The 14671-nt window shown below is 33.1% G+C and overlaps 1 protein-coding gene across 1 annotated transcript; it reads left to right on the plus strand.

Moving 5' to 3' along the window:
• Nucleotides 1–1931: 1931 nt before the first annotated feature.
• LOC118056649 (uncharacterized) lies at nt 1932–5546 on the plus strand. Its single transcript, XM_035068917.2, has 2 exons — nt 1932–4939; nt 5085–5546. Exons 1-2 carry the CDS (start codon nt 1945–1947, stop codon nt 5462–5464), a joined length of 3375 nt encoding a protein of 1124 aa, XP_034924808.1. The 5' UTR covers nt 1932–1944; the 3' UTR covers nt 5465–5546.
• Nucleotides 5547–14671: the final 9125 nt, after the last annotated feature.

Raw genomic sequence — 14671 nt, forward strand, 5'->3', positions numbered from 1 at the left:
AAAAACTAATTAGAATTTATGTTTAGGATTATTCAAGGATAGTTTAAATTTTTTTTATAAAAAATAGAAAATATTTATAAAAAAAAATATATTTAGAATACTTCAAGTGTAATTTAAATATTTTTTATAAAAAATAAAAAAAAATTAGAAAAAAAATAATTAATATTTTTATTTAAGATACTAGAAAGATAGAATAGTTTAAATGTTTTCTTATAAAAATAAAATTATAATCGGTTGACGTGGATTGATAAGGAACTTCAGAAAAATGAATTGATAGGAGCAGGGGCGGAAGCAAGGGGGGGCAAGCAGGGCCCCGGGCCCCCCCCTTGATTCATTTTAAATTTTGTTTCATTACTGGGTAATGAAATATGAGAAGAAAGTAAAGAGGTGGTTCTTAACTTTATTTTTGATTTTCTTTGAATTTATTCTTAACTTACGTGGAAAAAAAACAATATAAAAAATATTATTTTATATATAAAAAAATAGAGCACTTAATTTGTCCTAATATAAATTATACAGCAATCAAATATATAAATAAAAACAAAATCTTGAGTAAATTTTTTTATAAAAAATTAAAACAGAGTCACTAATTAATTTATCTTTCATCAAACAAAAAAAGATAACTTAAATTTAAAATCTATTTTTGTTTTGTTTGAGATGTTTGTTAATAATTTGATGGGGTTTATATATATATATATATAATTCTATCATTTTTGCTCCTTTTTTCCCCCTTAAATCTGCTAGTTTTACCAATTATTTTTTAAATTCTTGTTATAGTGATTTTTTTAAAATTAATTAGATATATTTTAAATTGGTTTGTTTTGATTATGCTTGGATTTTTTATGTTTTGTTTTTTAGCAGAGCCACCAAAATTATCAATTTTTTCTTACTATATATGTTTTGATTTTAGATTGAATCATGAATAAAATAAAAAGAATTGATTTTTTTTTAAGAAAAAATATTGATAACTCACAACCTATTGAACGAACGAACTTTTTCAACGATGAAGATTGTTAAAACAAGACTTTACAATCGGATGGAGGATGGTTTTCTTGCAAATTATTTGATTGTCTATATAAAAAAAGAAATTGCTGAAAGATTCACAATTGATATGATAATCGATGATTTCTATTCTATGAAAGAAACAACGAGCACAATTAAAATAAATATGTAAGAATCATTTTTTATTACTTTTTTGTTTTATTTCAAAGTTTATCAAACATAAATAATGCTTCGCTTTAGTTAATGTTTCTTATATACTTTGTATATTTATATTTGATAGGTATAAAGACCAACAACATTAAAGTGATAGATACATTATAAAGATGAGATTAACTTCACTGCTTTGACTTAATTTGGTATTACTCCAAGCCTTTTACCTTATACAAATGTTATTATATGTTTGTAGTAAATTATTTGAATAAAACTAAATTATATAAGTTTTTGTTTTACAACTCGTATACAATAAATTAAAATAAATATTATAATCTTGTTATATTAATTTTGGCTCCCCCTAATAAATAATTCTAGTTCCGCCCTGGGATAGGAGCCTCATTTTTCTGTTCCCGTGGTTGTTACTTCAAGTGTACTGATCTATAGTCTTCTCAATTGTCTCTATTCACATACACTTTTCCATTTATCTTTTCAGTGGAAAATATGGAAATTATTGGTGAACTGGAAATTCCAAGTGTCTCACGTCATTATAAAGGATAAAATATTTTGTATAAAAAAATACAATTAAATTTTACAGAGCATGTATCTAAGTAGTTCGTGTTTGAAAATAATAATAAATTTTACAAAGTATGTATCTAAGTAGTTAATTTCAACTTAATTAGAGAAGAGATGTAATAATCAATGATATTAAAAACAATTCCAATATATCCTACGTCTATAAATACCTCTCCATGGAAGAGCCAAATCTAGTACCATAGCAAACCATATCCTATGTCTCTTGAAAAACACACCATGACGACGTCCTTACTAAACAAACCATTCTTCTCCTTCTTTCTCCACATCCTGTTTTTGCTCCTTCACATATTCAGCTCTTCTTCCTTCTTTGCTTTAGCTGAACACACTTCCTCCACAACTTCACCATTTGGTAATAATAATACAGAAGCTGAGGCTCTTCTCCAATGGAAAGCCAGTCTTGACAACCAAAGCCAATCTCTCCTTTCCTCTTGGGTCGGCATCAGCCCTTGCATTAACTGGATTGGAATCACCTGTGGAAATTATGGAAGCGTCACCAATTTGACACTTGAAAGTTTTGGCTTGAGAGGTACGCTTGATGATTTCAACTTCTCAGCCTTCCGTAATCTTTTTGTTCTTGACCTTGCGAACAATTCTCTTTCTGGAACCATCCCACATGAAATTGGAAAATTAAAAAACTTATTTTTCCTTGTTCTTTACGAGAACCAACTTTCTGGTTCCATCCCTTCTTCTATTGGAAACTTGACAAGCCTATCCATACTCTATCTTTGGGGTAACAAACTCTCTGGTTCCATTCCTCAAGAAATTGAATTGCTAGAGTCTCTCAATAAACTTGACTTGTCAATTAATGTTTTAACCGGTAGAATCCCTTATTCCATTGGAAAATTAAGAAATTTGTCTCACCTTGGTCTTTCTAGGAACCAACTCTTTGGTCCCATCCCTTCTTCTATTGGAAACTTGACAAGCCTATCTAAGCTTTATATTTGGGATAACAAACTCTCTGGTTCCATTCCTCAGGAAATTGGGTTGCTAGAGTCTCTCAATCAACTTGACTTGTCAAGCAATGTTTTAACTGGTAAAATCCCTTATTCCATTGGAAAATTAAGAAATTTATCTATCCTTGGTCTTTCTAGGAACCAGCTCTCTGGTCCCATCCCTTCTTCTATTGGAAACTTGACAAGCCTATTTAAGTTCTATCTTTGGAATAACAAACTCTCTGGTTCCATTCCTCAGGAAATTGGGTTGCTAGAGTCTCTTAATGACCTTGACTTGTCAAATAATGTTTTAACTGATAGAATCCCTTACTCCATTGGAAAATTAAGAAGTTTATCTTTTCTTAATCTTTACGATAACCCACTCTCTGGTATCATCCCTTCTTCTATTGGTAACATGACAATGCTTACTATACTTTACCTTAGTCACAATAATTTATCTGGATGTCTTCCTTCAGAAATAGGACAACTTAAATTGCTTGTGGACTTGAGATTACATGACAACAAATTTCATGGCCCATTGCCCTCAGAGATGAACAATCTCACCCATTTGAAGGATTTGTCTTTGGGTATCAACGAATTCACGGGTCATTTACCAGTAGATTTATGCCATGGAGGAGTATTGGAAAACTTTACTCTTTGCTACAACTACTTCTCAGGTTCAATCCCGAAAAGCTTGAAGAATTGTACTGGTTTATACCGAGTAAGGCTTGAGTGGAATCAATTAACAGGAAATATTTCTGAGGCTTTTGGTGTCTATCCACATTTGGATTATATTGATTTGAGTTACAATAATTTTTATGGTGAGCTTTCTTCAAAATGGGGAGATTGTCGTAACATGACAAGCCTAAAAATCTCAAACAATAATGTTTCTGGTGAGATACCACCAGAGCTTGGGAAGGCTACTCAATTGCAATTGATAGATCTGTCATCAAATCAGTTAAAAGGAGCCATCCCAAAAGATTTAGGGGTTTTGAAGTTGTTGTACAAGCTTCTCCTTAACAACAACCATCTTTTAGGTGCCATTCCCTTAGATATTATCATGCTTTCCAATCTTCAATTCCTTAATTTAGCATCTAATAATCTGAGTGGATCGATTCCAAAACAACTTGGGGAATGCTCGAATTTATTGTTGCTGAACCTCAGCGGTAATAACTTTAGAGAAAGCATTCCAGGTGAGATAGGCTTTATCCTTTCTCTTCGAGATCTTGATCTTAGCTGCAATTTCCTGACTCGAGAGATACCGAGGCAACTTGGGCAACTGCAAATGTTGGAAACTCTGAATGTCTCTCACAACATGCTTTCTGGACGGATTCCGAGCACTTTCAAAGACATGTTAAGCTTAACAACTGTGGATATATCATCCAATAAGCTACAAGGCCCCATTCCCGATATCAAAGCCTTCCACAACGCTTCATTTGAGGCATTAAAGGATAATATGGGTATATGTGGCAACGCCAGTGGTCTAAAGCCGTGCAATCTTCCAAGAAGCAGCAAAACTGTTAAGAGAAAGAGCAACAAACTTGTGGTTTTGATTGTACTCCCTCTTTTAGGAAGCTTACTTTTAGTGGTTGTTGTGATTGGAGCTTTATCCATTCTCTGCAAAAGAGCTAGGAAGAGAAACGTTGAGCCAGAAAATGAACAAGATCGAAACATATTCACGATATTGGGCCATGATGGGAAGAAGTTGTATGAGAATATCGTTGAAGCTACAGAGGAATTCAACTCCAACTACTGCATTGGCGAAGGAGGATATGGAACTGTTTATAAAGCAGTGATGCCAACAGAACAGGTGGTTGCTGTGAAGAAACTTCACCAATCACAAACAGAAAAGTTGTCTGATTTTAAAGCTTTTAAAAAGGAAGTTTGTGTGTTGGCAAATATTCGACATCGAAATATTGTGAAATTGTATGGATTTTGCTCACATGCAAAGCATTCTTTTTTGGTTTACGAGTTCATTGAAAGAGGAAGCTTGAGAAAGATTATAACCAGTGAGGAACAAGCAATTGAGTTCGATTGGATGAGAAGGCTAAACGTTGTGAAAGGGGTGGGTGGAGCTTTATCCTATCTACACCATTCTTGCTCTCCTCCGATCATTCACCGAGACATTACCAGCAATAATATCCTTCTGGACTTGGAATATGAAGCACACGTCACCGACTTTGGCACAGCTAGACTATTGATGCCTGACTCATCCAATTGGACCTCATTTGCAGGTACTTTTGGATATACTGCTCCAGGTGCGTAGCTTTTTTTCAACATTAAGTTATTATATCATGTGTAATAGTGAAAACAATATATAGTGTTTTTTTAGCTTTTCTTATAGAGTCTTTTCTTTCAACTATTTGATAAAAAAAACCATGCATAATCATGTTTTTTTGGCAGAGCTAGCTTACACAATGAAGGTGACTGAAAAATGCGATGTCTATAGCTTCGGAGTGGTAACAATGGAGGTGATGACAGGAAGGCACCCAGGCGATCTCATTTCAACACTCTTATCACCAGGATCTTCTTCATCATCATCGATGCGACCAATTGCTCAACATACACCATTGAAGGATGTGTTAGACCAACGCATATTGCTTCCTGAAAATGCAGCAGCAGAGGGCGTTGTCCACATGATAAAAATTGCACTTGCATGCTTGCATCCCAATCCCCAATCTCGGCCTACAATGGAAAAAATTTCTTTCGAGCTTACAGCTAAGTGGCCTCCACTGCCTAAGGCATTTTGCACAGTAAGTTTGGGAGATCTCTTAATCTCATAGTGCTTAGCTACTTCTTTTCAATTATCAATTGGAACAATAAATTTTTGTAATATGAATTTCATCATCAAACTTTTTTTCTTTATTGTTTTATGCGTTAGAATTTGTTTTTCTTTGCATGAAGGGTTTGAGAATATTTTGATTTTAAATTGAAGATCAATACACTACGGAATGAAATTTTAAGTTATCGCTGAAACAATTAAAAGAACAAAGAAAATAATCAACTGTAAGAAGGTAGCAGCAAGACCCACTCTACCATCCAATGAATTTCCATCATTTCATTAGAAAATTCAAACCCATAGAACATGATAACAGTCTATTGGTCAGTGAAACTTTCATTGTGGAATCTTGTAGATAAAATTGCCCTCATTCCCAAAGAACACGATAGCAGCAAGACCCACTTTAACAATCAATGAATTTCTAACTTGATGTTGAATTTTCTAATGATTAGTTTTTTGCCGACTGAAGCTACACAGAGCTAATTGTTATATATATTTGCCCTAATTCCCAATACAAGGAGACATAGACTATCGATAATGGCTACCATTCAACCATGATGGGCAGGATTGAAACTTCATTAATACCATTCAATGTATTTTTTATATAAAAAAAAATACATTGAATTAAAGTAGAAAAATAAATAAAATAATTTAATATAAAATCAAATTTTTTAATAAAAAAATAATTAGCATTTTTGTTTGGAATAAAAAAAAATATAAAAAAAATAGTCTTGTATTGCCACCAGACCTTCATTGCTATTAAATTAAAAGGGTTTAAAATATATTTTATATTCTTAAATTTTTTAAAAAAATTAATATCAATCCACTGTATAACGCAAAATAATCAACCGTAAGAAAAGGTAGCAGCAAGACCCACTCTACCATCCAATGAATTTCCATCATTTCATTAGAAAATTCAAACCCATAGAACATGATAACAGTTTATTGGTCGGTGAAACTTTCATTGTAGAATCTTGTAGATAAAATTGCCCTCATTCCCAAAGAACACGATAGCAGCAAGACCCACTCTACCAACCAATGAATTTCTAACTTGATGTTGAATTTTCTAATGATTAGTTTTTTTGCCGACTGAAGCTACACAGAGCTAATTGTTATATATATTTGCCCTCATTCCCAATTCAAGGAGACATAGACTATCGATAAGGGCTACCATTCAACCATGATGGGCAGGATTGAAGCTTCAATAATACCATTCAATGTATTTTTTTATATAAAAAAAAATACATTGAATAAAAGTAGAAAAATAAATAAAATAATATAATATAAAATCAAATCAAATATAAAATAAATTAATTAAATTAATATAAAAAATAATATAATACCATTCAATGTATTTTTTTTATTGGTGTATATATGAAGAATGCCATTCTTTAGCCCTCTGTCAGTTACAGAGAGTGATTTAACGAGGAATTCGTTGTAGATCAGCTCATTTAGCCATTTTGTATAAAAAAAATACAATTAAATTTTACTACGTACTCTAAGTAGTTCGTGTTTGAAAATAATAATAAATTTATTTATTTATTTAGATTTTATGCACTATCACTAGCCATTCTTCTCCAATGATTTAATTTCAACTTAATTAGAGAAGAGATGTAATAATCAATGATTTAAAAAAAAAAAAAAAACAATTCCAATATATCATGTTTTCCTGCCTATAAATACCTCTCCATGGAAGAGCCTAATCTAGTACCATAGCAAACCATATCCTATGTCTCTTGAAAAACACACCATGACGACGTCCTTACTAAACAAACCATTCTTCTCCTTCTTTCTCCACATCCTGTTTTTGCTCCTTCACATATTCAGCTCTTCTTCCTTCTTTGCTTTAGCTGAACACACTTCCTCCACAACTTCACCATTTGGTAATAATAATACAGAAGCTGAGGCTCTTCTCCAATGGAAAGCCAGTCTTGACAACCAAAGCCAATCTCTCCTTTCCTCTTGGGTCGGCATCAGCCCTTGCATTAACTGGATTGGAATCACCTGTGGAAATTATGGAAGCGTCACCAATTTGACACTTGAAAGTTTTGGCTTGAGAGGTACGCTTGATGATTTCAACTTCTCAGCCTTCCGTAATCTTTTTGTTCTTGACCTTGCGAACAATTCTCTTTCTGGAACCATCCCACATGAAATTGGAAAATTAAAAAACTTATTTTTCCTTGATCTTTATGAGAACCAACTTTATGGTTCCAATCCTCAAGAAATTGGGTTGTTAGAGTCTCTCAATCAACTTGACTTGGGAAGTAATGTTTTAACCGGTAAAACCCCTTATTCCATTGGAAATTTAAGAAATTTATATTTCCTTGCTCTTTCTATGAACCAACTCTCTGGTCCCATCCCTTCTTCTATTGGAAACTTGACAAGCCTATCTAACCTCTATCTTTGGAGTAACAAACTCTTTGGTTCCATTCCTTCTTCTATTGGGAACTTGACCATGCTCATTCAAGTATCACTACAGCAAAATAATCTCATTGGTTTGATCCCCTTCTCTGTTGGAAACTTAACAAGTCTATCCATACTCTATCTTTGGGGTAACAAACTCTCTGGTTCCATTCCTCAGGAAATTGGGTTGCTAGAGTCTCTCAATGAACTTGACTTGGTATTCCTCAGGAATGAATTTATTTAACATATTAACAATTTTTATTTTATTGAAGATATTTTTTAATAAAAAAATTAATAGATATTTATGATGTTAATACATTATTATGAAATATAAATATAAATAAAAAAACTCAAAGAAGGTAAGTTTTATCACTCAACAAATTTAAAATGGATAAAAATAACAATTGGAGTGTGAATTAATAGCTAGTGCTTTCATTCTTTTTATGAGAATTATGGTGTAATTTGAATTGGTTTCAAAATCTAATGTAGAAACTCCCTTCATACTATGAAATAATTTATCTTTGTCAATTGAAAATAAAATTAAAAAATAGAAAAAGATATTACCTTTGGAAACTAAGAGAATCTTTAGAAGTCCCCCTTCCCTCTCATCAATTTATATTAAAAAATTAAGGAATCAAATTTTAATATCTTTTATAGAATGAGGGCCCATCTTCAAGATAGATATTAAAGAGAAAATCTTTCATAAAAAATGAATATCTCCACTTTAGAAATAAGTGTTTTGATTTACATGATCTCCTCTTGATATCTATTTTCTATGTAACCCAATTGTGATTTGATTTACATGATCTCCTCTTGAAATAAGTCGTATTATATTAGATTTGTATATTATTGTGTTTCATGAGAGAAATCTTATATTATTCAAAGTAATTTTTTTATTAAGTGCCATGTATTTAGAAAAATTAATTTCACTCGGAGCCTCTATAAATCTATACATATGATTATAATGAAAAACAAAGCAGCACATAATGTTTATTATTATTCAAACAAAATTTCATTTAGTAAAACAAGTTTAACAATATTAATGATGTTGTTGAGTAAGATAATACTTGATGAAAACTTCATAATTAAAGCACTAAAAAGTTGTTTGAATTGTATATTGCAAGTTCAAATGCAATTAATTAAGAAATTAATTGTCACATGTTCATTAAATAGTTTAAGTCTCCAAACATGTGTTGTAATCTACTTTTGGGTCCCCGCATGAAAAAAAAAGTACAAAAAAAATAAAAAAATATATAGTCAGAAGAAAAAAAAATAATAGCAGTGAGAATAGAATGTCGGAGCGCCCACAAATTGGTTGAGCAGGTTTAAAAATATAAAAATTGAAATTTGATAGTATATATTGGACTGATGAGAACCATGTTGAAAAAAGAAAATTCAATTTAAGAAGAAAAGTCCAAAATCAGATGTTTATGGACTCAATTGAATTTCATTGAAGTTTTAATTGAATTTATGAAGGGTTTGATTGAAAGAAAGATTAATTTGTAAGTCAATTTTGGCTTTAATTGAAACAAATTAAAGTTCTGAGGTTAAATTATAATTTTTAAGACTTAATTTGGTCAAATTAGGGGCTTAATTGCATAAATATTAAAGTTTGATGGCCAATTAGGGACTTCATTTTAGAAATCCAAAACCAAGGACTAAACAGAAAAGGGGCACAAATAGAGGGACTGAGTTCAAAAATTAATGTTTTGACGCCTTTTCTCTTTTAAATGAAATGGGGCGTTTTGTCCAAAACAATGTCGTTTCATTGCACTGTTCACTTAAAAAAAACAAAAACGTTGCCGTTTTGAACGACAACGTGGGTCTTCTTCTTCCCTTAGACACGTAGAGGAAATGGAAGGAGAAGCTTTTCTCCCCTACATTTTCCTGCTCACTCTCTTTCCTAAAACCCGAAAAAAAACTTGATAAAGACCCCTACTTGCCCAAACCATGACCAATGACCTACCATAAGATGAAAATCCAGAGGGGACAAGCCTTACGGGCAACCTTGAGACGGCTACCCTATCCCTGTGTCATGACTTGACAAAGGTAGTAGCCCTCTCTCCCCCTTTTCCTACTTATAAAAACTAGACAAAGATATCAACAAGTGGGGGGGAGGGGAATATAGAGGAACATTTGAAAACAGTTGGGAGAAGAAAAAGAGAGAAAAGAAGATAGGAATTGTTTTGAGATACAAAGACGAGAAAACAAAGTAGAAGGGAGAAGAATTACCACCGCGTGCCTTCCACATCGCCGCCACGAGAACCGCCTTGAACACTATTGACAGCAACTCCACCACCAGCAAAAATAGAGGAGAAACCAAAACAAAATAGAGAAAAGGAGAAAGAACAGGAGGGAGGGGAGAAACAAAGGGTAAGGAAAACACAGAAAAAAGAACCACCAGCCACCCTCAGCTCCCCAGTCTGCCACGTCTAGCGCCAGCAGTAGCACCTTTAATAGTAGCTCCACCATCGTTAGAGATCGAAGAAGAAACATATCAGACAATTAAACAATGCATATTACATTAGGTAGGGCGTATTTGGGGTACTAAATGAAAGTTTGACCTATTTTGGTGGCTGTGATGATTGTTGTTAGGACGCTAGTTGCTACTAGAATGACCCCTATTACGACTGAAATTAGAGTTGTGCTAAGATATGGTAAGATAGGCAGATTGCATGGGTAGCGAAGGTGGTTGAGGCAGTAGAGGTGAGTTTGCATCCATGGATTGAAGGAAGGTCTTGTGTAGAAACTCATGTAAGGAGATGGCTATGAAGGTTGGCATATGACAGCAGTTTTGCCTTGGTCACGAGGTTGATTACCAAGTTTTTTAACACATCACGAAGGCCATGAAACACATAGAGGTTAAAGTCTTCAAGGGAGATAGGACGGTCAACAACAACCAATTCTTTAAATCTCAATTTTGCTTGTTGCATGTAATAACAACCGAAGCATCACCTTGCCGAAGATCTTGAAAGGATCTGTAAAGTTGCACAATGCAAGAATTAAGCGGAGACGTGAGAGCTTTCTCAAGAGTGTGCCTAACACAATGTGAGGTATGACAATCTACCACAAGGTGTAATACATCTATAAAAAGAGAGGAAAGTGACGCACTCAAAATAAGTTGATCATATTGCTTCCAACAAAGAAAATAAGGGTTGATTGTCAAAGAAGAACCAATAGAACTGTCAGAAACATGAGAGGGAGGACATGACATTGAGCCATTAATAAAGTGGAAGACACTCTGACCAAGAAGATATGACTTCATCTACATTCGCTAATAGAGATCATTTGTGTTTGTAAGTTTCAACAAAACAACTTGCTAAGTGTTGGACAAAGCAATTATAGCTAGAGTTGATGTCCCCATAATATAAAAAGGAATAACAAAAACATGAAAGGGAGAATCATTCTTATGCTCTGGAAGTGAAGGAGGTTGCTGCTGTAAGAAAGCACCACCGACAGCAGCCTGTGAGTGGCAGGTCGGCTAGGCTGCAACACTAGTTTGGTGGAGGGAGAAGTCAACAGCAGCAGTAGAGTCTGTTTGGGATAAGGAGAGAGGATTTCTGATGGTAGAGGGCTTTGATACCAAGTTGAGAACAAGTAGGAGGCTTAACCTATTAGTTAGTCAACCATTTTCTATTTATATGTGTAGATCAATATACAATAGTAAGAGTAGATATTACAACACTAGAGTAGTGCCTATAATATTTCCTATATATATACATTTTATAATAAGCTTAATGAGTTGTTGGGAAGTCTTTGTTTTTCTCTATAGAAGAAGGTTGTTTGGAACTTTGATAACACATGAGAACAAATAATTTTTCGATCATGGTGTCATGACAAAATATTCTTATATCAACTTGCTTCAATATTTAGATCGACATATATGTGCTAATAATGAAGTGGTTAGGACATAAAATGTTCCTATATCAATAACTAGAGTAGCCCACATAAATCACCATTGAATTTTCTTAGTATTGTTAGAATCATCTCTTTAAGATCTTTTTTTATCGTACTGGTAGTGTTGTCATCGAAACTTCGGTGTGATTTAGAGGCTTTTTTTCATTCTTTGTTTCTCTCTCTTTTTTCCTCCTTGTAGCTTGTAAAGATAAAGGATAAAGAAAAAAAATTAAAAAAAAAAGAGGTCTTAAAGGCTTTGAAGCTTCGATAATGACACTCTTAGAGGCATACCGAATCTTCGATGATGACGCCATTAATACAATTGGTAAGATCTCAATAAAATAAATCCAATAACACTAAGAAAATGTAACCAACATTGAATGAAGTAGGCTATATGAATCATTCAAAGATGGTGGGGCTCCCTTGTCTTTGAGAGGCTCATGTGGCCCACTACATTCACCATTAGTGTTATTGAATTTATGTTGTTGAGATTTTTCTGATGGTATAAGTTATGTTATTTTCAGAGTTTTGATTTGTCTCCAACTAACAATAAATTAATACCTGTCCACAAAGCTTGAGAGGACATCCTTGAATGATTAAATGCGAGCAGAGGACCCAACACGATGAATGCAAAAGAAAGGATTTGCAAACTGTACCTATAAGACTAGTAAATGTCAATTTAAGTTTGCAAACAACCACTGTCATCTGATGCTACTTTGAAAAATCGTTTTGTGGTTATATATACCCTCTGAGATGCTGTTTTTAATTCATCCAAATATTTAATAAAGGTAGGAAAATATTATCTTCAATGGAGCTGGGAAGTATAATGGAGTTCCTAAACAACAATCCATTTTGGTCATTGGTGCAACTGGATTTCTTGCAAAGAGTATTGTCCCCTCTCAAAAGAAATTTATTTCCTCAAGACTTCCGAATTTATGATTTCGTCCGTTTAAGTTTTGTAGTGATGTGCTGTGACATAATCAATCTATTAACAATGTTGTTTTCTAACATTGGCAGTTTTTGTGGAGAAGATATTGAGGGTTCGACCCAAAGTGAAGAAGCTTTATCTTCTTCTAAGAGCCGTGGACACTAAATCTGCTGAAGAACGCCTGCATAATTAGGTAAAATCTACATAGATGAAATTGATACGGTGATTAACTGCGCTGCCACCACCAACTTTGATGAAAGGTCAGCAAGGAAATTAACTGATTTTCATTAGTTCATTTCTTTTAGAGATAAGAGATTCAAATTCCTTTGCAACGAAAGATATTTAAGAATTTATTAATCACTAAAATTAGAAACGTTTCACTCTCTTGACTTACTTTTTTATATTGTTTGTTGAAGATACGATGTTGCATTAGGTATCAATACATTGGGACCTTTGCTCCTCTTGAACTTTGTCAAGAAATGTAATAATGTTAAGGTGCTTGTCCATTTATCAACTGGTAAGAATATTTATTATGTAGTTGGATTGAGCTTTAATGGGACACACTGTACTCGTCTATGCATGGCACAATCCACGCCAAGTGAGTATTTATCAGGTTGTTGGATTGAGCATTAGTGTTTTTAAAAGGTATTTATCAGGTAGTTGGATTGAGCATTGGATTATGAACTCAAACTGAAAGCTCATGGATAGAATTTAGTATAATGTTTTGGAATATTTAATGCACACTAACATTCTTCTCAATGGTTGTAATATCTAATTGAATTGTGACAATTTTCGTTTAAGACATATATACTTTGTTTTTTGCAAAGTCAACCTTTTGACGTAGCAGGTTTTGATCAAATTTGACTAATTCAATGAAATTTTGACTAAATTAACCTTTTATTATTATTAATACTCTAGCAGGTCTAACTTTAAACCCAACCCAATTAAATTCTACATCAATGAATTTTTTGATAACTTATCAGGTTCAGCCGGATTTGATAACAATGTTGTACATTAGATTACATGTAGAATCAATTTCAAAAACTTTTATGCCTTGATGACAATGTGGTTACGAGTTTGAATCTAATCATCCTCGTTTATTTGATAAAAATTAAGCATAAAGTGGTGTGAGTCTGTGTAAATTTCAAGTTCAAAAGGCTTTCATTTAAGGGATGTATTAAAGAATAATATAAAGACATCAACTAATAGCTTAAACTATTAAGTTGAATTGGTTCTTGGACAGATAAAGACATGCTTTTCTGGGTAATTGATGCCTTGATTTATACTATAAGTTTGACAATTTCAATAATGCTTTGAAAGTGTTTGATGATATAAGCAGTCAGAATATTGCATCTAGGAATGTTTGCTTGAAGGGCTTATGGGTTTGGTATGTTTAGTATTTGATGAACTGCTTCATGTGGGTATTTTAATTGTGCAACGAGTTTGCTGTCGGAGATGGTGATTTCGATAGTTTTTGGGCTTAGAAGATAAAAACGGAGGCAGAGAGTAATTTCTAGTTATGCATGTCTCATGCATTATTACAACCTAAAAGCAATAAGTAAATTAACGTATGTCTTATTCCAGAATTGCTTTTCCTTTGTTACATATAATCAAACATAAACTTCCTACTTATGTGATTGTTTTCTCATTAATCTCAAACTAACAAGTAATTTTTTCTCTTACCAGGTATTCCATCTAGCAATAAATACTGGTTTATTCCAGAAACCCTACAAGGACAAGTACACTGCTCTTGACAGAAAATTGAAGCGTGGAATGCGATTAGCTAAGCTCTACGAACCTTATGTGTTCTTTAAGGCCATGTAAGGATACAGTCATTGAATTCTATTGATATATCTTATAGTTTGAATGAATATTACATAGATTAGCGCATAATAAATTAATTTTATCTTTTTTTACTCAGATTTGATGACACCAACTCGGAAAAGTTGCAAATTGCTGGAACAGAGACTTGTTCAGAAGCAA

Source organism: Populus alba, chromosome 19, assembly GCF_005239225.2.
Source record: "Populus alba chromosome 19, ASM523922v2, whole genome shotgun sequence".
NCBI lineage: Eukaryota > Viridiplantae > Streptophyta > Magnoliopsida > Malpighiales > Salicaceae > Populus > Populus alba.